The sequence below is a fragment of the Prunus mume genome, linkage group LG5 (assembly GCF_029339155.1).
Source record: "Prunus mume cultivar Tortuosa linkage group LG5, ASM2933915v1, whole genome shotgun sequence".
Taxonomy (NCBI): domain Eukaryota; kingdom Viridiplantae; phylum Streptophyta; class Magnoliopsida; order Rosales; family Rosaceae; genus Prunus; species Prunus mume.
Genome location: NC_142702.1, coordinates 7,414,715 through 7,424,620, shown reverse-complemented (window position 1 = coordinate 7,424,620; position 9,906 = coordinate 7,414,715). Strand labels below are relative to the sequence as shown.

At 35.6% G+C, this 9,906-nt stretch overlaps 1 protein-coding gene across 8 annotated transcripts; it reads left to right on the top strand.

Annotated features, from left to right (window-relative positions):
* The first annotated feature begins 548 nt into the window (after positions 1–548).
* Positions 549–9,344, top strand: DET1 (light-mediated development protein 1 / deetiolated1 (DET1)). 8 transcript variants are annotated; one of them, XR_016126688.1, is made up of 16 exons: positions 551–785; positions 865–990; positions 1,435–1,856; positions 1,988–2,216; positions 2,908–3,081; positions 3,964–4,032; positions 4,179–4,235; positions 4,801–4,881; positions 4,982–5,146; positions 5,406–5,501; positions 6,334–6,433; positions 7,959–8,135; positions 8,312–8,425; positions 8,731–8,813; positions 8,933–9,007; positions 9,150–9,344. XR_016126688.1 is itself a non-coding variant. In XM_008233363.2 (13 exons), the coding sequence occupies exons 2-12, from the start codon at positions 919–921 to the stop codon at positions 8,096–8,098; spliced, it is 1,605 nt and encodes a 534-aa protein (XP_008231585.2). In that variant the 5' UTR covers positions 551–785; positions 865–918; the 3' UTR covers positions 8,099–8,135; positions 8,312–8,659. The 8 variants fall into 8 exon arrangements, 4 of the variants coding, with proteins under 4 accessions (XP_008231583.2, XP_008231585.2, XP_008231586.2 ...); XR_016126687.1 differs by lacking the exon at positions 8,731–8,813; XR_016126689.1 differs by lacking the exons at positions 8,731–8,813; positions 8,933–9,007.
* The last annotated feature ends 562 nt before the right edge of the window (positions 9,345–9,906 follow it).

Here is a 9,906-nt window from a genome sequence, read left to right as displayed (position 1 = left end):
AATTTGTGGAAAATTTCGAAACTTTCATATTTCGGAAAACAATTGAAAATTTTAAACATGTCTAACTATTTGAAAGGTTAAAATTGAATAATCATACGTAAAAGCTCGAAAAACTATTATATAATATCACTTATATGTTGTTATCCTTTATGAAATAGCTTGTCCATGTCTATTTGGTCATTAAGTCATATCAAATTCAACATAAAACTAGTCATTATATGTAGTCTAAGCTTGAACCTTTGATATATTTTGGAACTCGGAATCTTAAAATACATTTCAATTCCAATCAATTTTTTTTTTGAATTTTCGGATTTTGGAACTTTCGAATGTCAGAATTGATTTCAACTTGCCAAAATCAGAAATTTTTGAATAGGAATTTTCAATACAACTTGTACCCCACTTGCAGCCTATGGTTGGGGAGAATTCTCAAATGGAATGCAATATCGGGGAAGAGAGAGGGGATTATGGCTAAGTTATATTGCTAAACCAAAAAAAAAAAAAAACATTTTGCTGCTCATAAAACTCAGCGTTTCTTTTAAAGTAGTGGCAGCGTTCTTTAAAGAAATAATAATAATCAGACAGGGGCAGCGTGTTAGAAGATAAACTCCAGCAGCACCTCAAAACGACGCGTGGCCTTCTTCTTCCTCGTGCAGATGCGCCTCACAGAGCCACAAAGCGGCACTGAAGCTCGCCGCCGATGCAAATGATAAGCGTGCAAACAGCTAAATAACAGAACGCCTGAGCTCCGACGAGCACCTAGGCAACGCCTTCGGAAACCTAGATCTGTAATAAATTCTCATGTCTCTCCATTTTCAATTAATAGAAGCATTTTCTCGTTTCTAATAAGTAAGTAATTGTTTGTAGATAGAATATCAATTGAGCTTCAGCTTCCAGCTTCAGTAGAAGCCATCAATAGTAATGTTTAGAAGACACAATGTTGCTGCCAGGATTTTCGACCGCCAAATTTCCACTGTTGCTCCTGGCACTAGTGTACCTTCTTGTTACTCTTTACCTCTTGTTACTGTTATTATATTATTATTAATATAAAGCTGCATGGACAACTTCTTTTTGCCTCAGGCTTTTATTTATTTATTTATCTACTGTTTTTTGTTGCTTGTTTGATTTTTCTGGGTTGTTTAATATATTTTTCCGCTTCCTTTTCAGTAGAATTAGAAAATTTTTGTTCTTTCCTATGTATATCTTCATTTTTTTCCAGAAAGCCAAGGTCTTGCCTCTCTGGTGATCTTTATCTCTAACTTCATGTAAATTTGTCTTTTCTTCTTTTTCTATCTCTTTCTTTTATGACATGTTTATATAAGACTTAGAATATCTAGAAATGAATAGGGGACAGAAGTGGAATGGTAAAAAATGTTGCAATATTCTGTTCATACACTACAGAATCCTGAGTACTACCTGTAATGCTAATGCTTGCAGGTTCACCATACTAGGCGATTTTACGAGAATTTAGTCCCTAATTGTACCATATATGAAGTTGAGTGCCCAGACCATCTATACCGTAAAATCACTGAGGATGGTCAATACCTCATATGTTTCAGTAGAAATCATCAGGATCTGATTGTTTATAGACCCACGTGGCTTTCATATTCATGCAAAGAAGAATGCAATACTAATGATCTTCCCCAAAAAGCAAAGAGGTTTGAGAGCTTCTTCAGCCAACTGTACTGTGTATCACTTGCTTCTAGCAATGAGCTTATATGCAAGGACTTTTTTCTTTACATGGAGAGTAACCAATTTGGACTATTTGCTACTTCTACTACACAAAATCATGATGCGCCTGTTGGAGGAGCTGTTCAGGGTGTCCCCTCAATAGAAAAGATAACTTTTCACCTCTTGAGGTCTGCTATTGTTTTTTTCTTGTATAGATTATAATTTAACAGAGAACTTATGAAACTGAAATGTTATTGGGTGTTTTTGGAATCTTAGTCTATGCGTTACTTATTAGTTTGATAATCCTTCTGATGCTTAGATTGGAAGATGGAGTTGTTCTGGATCAGAAGTGCTTTCACAACGATTTTATTAACCTGGCCCATAACATGGGTGTCTTCTTGTACGATGATTTACTGGCAATTGTGTCAATTCGCTATCAAACAATACACATACTGCAAATCAGGGACTTCGGGAACCTTGTTGACATACGAGCAATTGGGACATTTTGTCGTGAAGATGATGAGCTTTTTCTCAATTCAAGCACTCAGGTTAGTGGCATATATTTCAAGCCTTTACTGAGACTTGGATGAATGGAATTTGCTAATATCTTGTCTAATAGGATCAATCTATAGAAACTCTGAATTCGTTGTTGATGAAGACTCCTGTGTTGTGTTTTGCTAAAAATAGCAATAATGAAGTAAAAATTGAAGGCAACATAAATTTGTACTACAGGTTCAAAACTTAGTTTTCCATTCTGTTTGTGGCTATTGTGTGCCATTATTATAGGCGGTTTACAGCTGGGAGATTGATTTTGGTCGAAGCTTGAAGTCATAATTGAAGGCCTTTTTGTTAAGCTTGATTATAGGCTAATTTTAGAGCAGATTTTATGTCCTGGATTCTGTATAAACACCTGTGTATTATACTCTAACATGGTGGATAATAAGAAGATTGTTTTTTCCTATCTTGCTCTATTCCCAACACTTCATCAGAGCAATATGCTCCTGAGACCGAAAACTCTGCCATCCTAACTGTACCTGGACCACTAAATAAGGATCTCTACAGCCTTAACCCACATTTTCCTTGCCTTTTCATTTAATCATCCACACAGTTTAGTAACTAATGCTGATTTTTCCTCATTTATTTTATCATGAAATTGACAAAGTTTGGTGATTAGAAACACTTTTTAATGTTTAATATGTCGAGCATTCGATTGACAAATCAACTTTTGATTGATGGCAGAGTATGCTTAGTCATGAAAAAGGTAAACTGCATCAACTGCCTGAGAATCCTGTTGAGAATGGTTTACATCAGAGTGAGCCTTCCTCAGACTATTGCTTTCTTAGTGGCATCAAACAGCGGTTGCTCTCTTTCATATTTAGAGGAATATGGAATGAAGAACCAGATCAGGCATTGGTTGGTTATCTCTGTCACTCTATGGTTCATTGTTATTTAAATGCTTTATCTTGCCATAGCACTTTGGAATATGTTTTCCAAGCTGCTGCAACACATCACTTTGGAATATCTTTTAGATGGGGTTGCAGCAGATGTGATTTACATTAATATTTGTTTACCGGCATTTTCTGAAACCATTTTCATTCTCTTAGTAAGCTCTTGGGCTATGTGGATATGGTACACTTTATGCGTCTAGTTTTTATAAAATAGAATTGTATGAATATTAGCCTACTTTTTGGCACAGAAAATTCAAATTTAGGTGGAAAGATGTTTAGCGTTTTTGTTCTTGCCTGTAAGTATTTATGCTCTCAGGCATGCATATACTGATCTACTTCCAGATTGTGCAGAAATGATCTGAACGATAAGTGATCCAAAGTGAAACACTATCTTAAATAGTAACCTAAGTATGCCCCATAACCTAGCTAGTACAAGGCACTGGAGCATATCAATTACCAGGAAACAAAAGCATATCACATTCCTAAAGCTGTACCATGAACCTAAATGTGCCACCATCCTATAAACTTTAGGGTAACACTAATATGCAGACAACAATGCCAATCCCTTAAAAGATCTGGGTTATATGATAGACAGAAAATCATTAAGATAGAAGCACAAGTATTTAATATGATGTTTAAGCATCCAACCCAAATGAAAATCTTGCACCAGGCATTTATTTGTTTTGAATTACTTGATATTATGCTTCAATTGGAACATTTATTTGTTCTTGCCTATGTGCGTTATTTTTTGTTTGTCATTAGCTCTTATGCAATCAATTTATTTGTATGTTTTGCAATAAATGTTTTTAATTTAATTAATCTAACTTATACGACTTTTTCACTCCAGAGGGTCCAATCCCTGAAGAAGAAGTTCTATTTCCATTTCCAAGACTATGTTGACTTGGTGATCTGGAAGGTAAGGCTTGCATTATTTTTCTTTAAAATGTAGATGTATATAGTTCAGCAATCACTTGCATAATCTTCACTGCTCCATATAACAGGCAATCTGATAATGCGCACCAAATATGACATGTAACAAGTTTGTACACAACTCTTGGACAGGTACAATTCTTGGACCGGCACCACCTGCTAATAAAGTTTGGTAGTGTAGATGGAGGGGTGAGACTTCTTTCTAGCATTACGCTCATATCATACTCGTTCTAAGAAATATTAACTTCATGTTTGGACACTCTTTGATCGCATAATTTAATCCTCCATCTGTGATAGGGTCCCTGAAGGAGAGGGGATAAATTACTCTGTCGTATTGAACCCAGATGCTTTCTGGAATGAGTCACCCTATCCATTGTAGTTGTACCATTTGTTCAACAGAGTTGACATCTGAATTTGACCAAGATTCTATATATTTAGTTGTAGATTTTTGGTCACTCTGGTATTTTTTATATTTAGTTGTAGATGTTTGGTGTCACTTTGGAAAATATGAATCTTGCTCCAAGATTCTTCATTTGTAGTCTTTGACATGTTCCCACTGCACAAATGTCACAAGATACTTTTGTACAAATGCTGGCACACATCACAACAGCTTAAGCTTTCGGGATAGTGGTAAACTAACAAACATTATCAGTATTAATGTGGGTTTCCCAGAGTTTGCTTTCTTGTGCTCAATGGGCTTTGTGCTGATTGAATACTTGATAATATTGGTTTTTTTTTGGTATCGTTGGAGCAGGTATCACGTAATGCTGATCAGCACCCAGCCTTTTTTGCGGTATATAACATGGAGACAACTGAAATTGCAGCTTTTTATCAGGTAATTTTGTGACAATTGTTTTCTGTTTCTTTTCAATTTCTTTCTTCTGTTTTCACAGATCAAAACAAGACTTTGCTTTATTTGACATTTTTCCTTGTAGAATACGGCAGATGAGCTTTATCTCCTGTTTGAGCAATTCTGCGACCACTTTCATGCAACATCAAGAAATTCATTGTATTTGAATTTCATTTCATCCCACTCAAATAACATGCATGCTCGGGAGCAACTAAGAAGTGCTAAAAATAAAGCAAGTAGTTCTTTGCAGGTGAAGTTTCACTATCAGAATTAGTTACATGCATATTTTATACAGCAATGCTACCTGTTACTTTTGCATCATTAAGGCATGATAGCAAGGTTTATTTATCAGTATGGTTACCTTCTGTGCCCAAACCTCATAGCAATGCTTCCAGTTACTTTTGTATCATTAAGGCATGATAACACGGTTTATTTTTTAATGTTGTGGTTGCATTCCGTATTTAGCTATGTGCCCAAACCTCACATATAATCAGTTGATGATCCTGCAGTTTGTGAAGAAGATGCTAGTTTCTTTGCCTTTTAGTTGTCAGTCGCAGAGCCCTTCTCCCTACTTTGACCAATCTCTTTTTCGCTTTGATGAAAAGGTTTGATTCAGAAACTAAAAATTTCCCATTCCATGAACTGCTTTGTTTGCATTAAGCTGAGGAATATAGTCTTTTTATGTGTATGCTCCAGTTATCTTTAGCAAGAGTGAACCTACGCAGTCAAGTTGACCAAATAAACTAATTTAATTTTTTAAACGTTGGAAAACTATTATAAAAACATAACTACAGAAACATCAATTAGACCAATCTTCTTGCATCAAATTGCATCTGATGGAGTTTTGCTTTGTGGTTTATCCTGTGCAAAATTTAAATGACATCACGTTTTATATTCTACCTTTATGTAATTGGATATTTTTGAATCCATTTGTAAGGAAAGCTATTTCCACATCACAAATTTTTTAGTTGACTGTTTGTGGCAGGTTTGAGTACAGGTTCTATGTTTGGTTTTTGTGTAGTCATGTGAATTGCTTATGCTGTGTGCTCAAATCAAATCAATCAAAATAATCAAAGAAACTTTTTTTGAACTGTGATATAACCTACGAGGGTTTAGTCTAGTGGTCAGGCCCGTGGTTTGTTCCCACGTTGTCTAGGGTTAGATTCTTCAAGGCTGTGTCCAGCTATTTACTAGAGTTTCTTGCCTCCCAAAAGTCGTAGGGTTTCTCAGGAGCCCCAGTTTGTTGACATGTAACGCACACGCAGTCAAAACAATTGAAAATTTAGAAAAGTAGACGGGTAAGCACACCTGCTTATTCTTGTGTGGTTCTCTCCTGAATGTGACACAATGCATTTTGATACCTTATGGGCAAATCAGTTTTGTCAATTCAACCCCCTCTACTAAGGTTTCACAATTTCAAATGTGTTTCTGGTGCAGTTGATTTCTGCGACTGATCGGCATAGACAGTCAACAGACCATCCCATCAAGTTCATCTTAAGAAGGCCACCAAATACGCTGAAATTTAAAATCAAGACAGGTATCTATCATTTACCAGTATTGTTATTTAAATGTACACATACACGCACATACATACATGTATACGTATATAGGGCCAGGATCGGGGGGACATACATTTTTAACACAAATTATACATTTTAAGCCATTAGATTTAACACATTCAAAGAAATTAATATATCTTGAAACTTATAATAATAAAAAGTGTGCTTCAATTCTTATTCTCTTATCTCTTCCCTCTCTCCACCAATCCTGAAGAATAAAAAGTATTTTACTGCACATTATTCAATATTGGTCTATCTTTCCACTTTAAATGTGATGTGTTCTTCTTCCTTACTAATTCTTTTCCTCTCTGCAAACTGACAGAAAATAAAACTCTTCTCAGTTCTTACCCAAAAGGAAACCTCTTCTGTCTCACCATTTTTTCTCCTACACTCTCTCCTCTCCCCATGATTGAATTTAAAAAAATAATAATAAGACAAAATTAAATTAGAAAAAAAAAACAAACGTAAAACCAAAAGTTGGTCTGTCTACACTGCTTCCTCCATCTCAAAACCTGAACGCTACTTATTCCATTATGTAGCTCATGACTTAATCACCCTTGCACTTTAAAAATTCACACGTACAATTTAACCCATCTACCCAGTTAATTTCATTAACATATCTGAAAACTTGAGCGGATTTATTTCACTTCCTCAAAATAAACTGTGGGTTTGAAGAAAATTATGGAAAAATGACAGTTTCCTCTGCCTCCAACTCAATCTTTTTCTGAATGTGATGCCACTCTGATACGGGAAGTTTGGTTCTCTACTGGAGGCTGAATTTGTAAAGTTTGATGAGAGTGACAAACTCTGCTAATGCATGATTTCCGGCTAGAGTACAAAAAAGTTTGATTTAAGTAAGAGAGAAGAAACCAGATGAAGTTTAGTGCTTAGTTTCAGAATTAAACAGAAACAAAATAAACAAGGAGAACGAGACACCACATTTAATGAGAGAGACTAAATGCCCCACCTCGTCATGTGTGCAACAAATAAACAAAGAGAGAAAATAATGAAGTTATTTGTTGTGTGAGATGCATTTCTATCCATTGGATGATACAAGATGTGAAGGTTGAGAAAGTGTGTAAAAAAATATGGCTTTTTGTGCGTTCCTTGAACCTGACCCACACACACACATTGGTGATTGATTAAAAAACCTTAGTTGAGGATTTAATTTAATGGCCGCATGTGAGGTGCAGCTTGCAATGTGACCAAATCTTTGAAACCATGAATTTTTAGGTTTCCATTTAAGGATCATCCAAATCATAAACCATTGAGTCATCCAATTGATAAGATAAATAGACGAACACTGCTTCTGATGATTCACTGGAATGATTGTGATAATAGTTGAACGGCTGAATTATTTTCAATTTGGCTAATTTGATATAGGAATGTTAATCATGTCATCAAAACTATTGTTTTCTGATTTGGTTGATCATGTGTGTTGTGTGTTTGCTTAATTGACTTTTCAAACTAAGCACATAAATGATGCTCTGGGTTTTTCAATAGGTCCAGAAGCTGGTAGCACAGACAGTCGAACAAAAAAGATTTCTTCATTTATTTTTCATCCATTTTTGCCTCTTGCTCTCTCTATTCAGCAGAATTTGTCGTTGCAGCCATCAGTTGTGAATATTCACTTCCGGAAATGAATAGTATACTTCTTAGTTGGCTACTGGCTCCTATATTGTAAGTAGCCTTTTTGTGAAATAGGTAATCAAATGGAAATAACTGTATATTTAACATTTAAGTATATATAGATGCTATACAATGATGTGAGTAAACATCAACCTTGAGTTATTATCATGGATACTAGTGGTCTGTCAATTGCTTAAAGCCAACGTTTGTTGGCCACCCACTTGAAGGACAAGACTGGTGACAAGCAGCCTCGCTGTAGCTGCTCTCTGGTCGCGCTAGCGATTCTGGTCTTTGGTCGAGGCAGCCTCTGGGTTTTTCAAATTTCCCCATTTTAGTGCAAGGTGATAAAATTTCTTCAAGCCATTATGATGATTAAATTAAGTTTAAATAATAAAACTAAAGATTCAACAACTACAATGTAACATAAGCGTACAAATATTGTTTGGGCTTCGTGTTCCCTTCTTACCCTTAAATTAGTATAATTGTATGTGTATAAAGAAGTTACCTTGGGCGAATGTGGTGAACGGTTTTATAAATTTCGATGTCAATGACATTTTCATTTTATTTTGGTAGTTGATTTTGAATCTCTTGATAAGATTAAATTTTCATGTTTTGTCATTTTTAAATGTTTTACTGTGACTCATAGTTGGTAGCCAACCAAGTCTTTGGAGAATGCATGGCGCACTAGAGTGATCCAATATTTTTGATAAAGCATGAGCTTCCTGGAATGTTTGTTTCTGGCTTTTGTTTTTTTATTTTTAGTAATGTTGAGATGTATGCCTTCTCTTCTGGAGAAACATTATCACCTGACATAATATTTGCAAATTATGTCATTTTTATCTTTCCAGTCTCTAGAAACGAGATCGTGGATCTGCTTATACCCACTCCTAGCTAGCTTGGAGCTGGACCCTGGTCCTTTGAAGGTCTCTTTTATGTATTCTCTACGTTATATATCGTTTCTGCCTACGAAATAGCAGACGAAATAGAACGTTCTTAGAAGGGATATGATGAAATTTTTTGACCATGTTCTTCCCAGATAAGTGATTCTGTTGTTATTTTTCCCAGATAAATGCTCCGTTCTAGTTATTTGATCAAATTAATTACAATCCTAGCTTGGAGCTGGACCTGGCCGTTCAACTTTCAGACCTCATACATGTGGAAGATCTCACTCAGTGAATTGATGGAATGCGTCTCTTCTGTGTCTGTTGAACATCTACTTTGGAAATTTGAAGAGATGAGGGGCATTTGTGAGAATATAAACTTTTCATCCAATAAGATAACTACAAGTGGACTTTAGTGGTGCCAAAAGACAGAAATACCTTCGACCAAGAAGTGGGAAGAAGCATGCTTGGTAATAGCTGGAGAAACAGTATAAATAGACAAAGACCTTCATGACAGTATAGTTTCTCATGATAAGACAATTTCGGGAGAGGAAAATTACTACATTGCAAAACAACAGTCTAAACTAGCAAAAAATTTCGGAAAAAGATTGTCAAAAGTCAAGGAAATACCAGTCAACCAAGGACTTTTAACTCTCAAGATAGATTATGAGCTTTCAAAAACTGAATGCAAGAATGCAGAGGTTAGGTTTACATCGGATGGCTATTGAAAACAAGATTATATTATTCGGAAAGTGTTATTGTAGATTTTAGCACTTGCTGTTGTCCAAGCCAATTGACAGAGGGAATGAACCTACGCCTTCTTTGTTGAACTGGGAGTCTGTTTCGAAAGGAAAGCCAACCAACGAGTTTGAACATTAGGTGGGAGAATTTGTTTTCACATAGCCTTTTTAAAATGTGGGTATTAGGGTGATGAAGTAAAG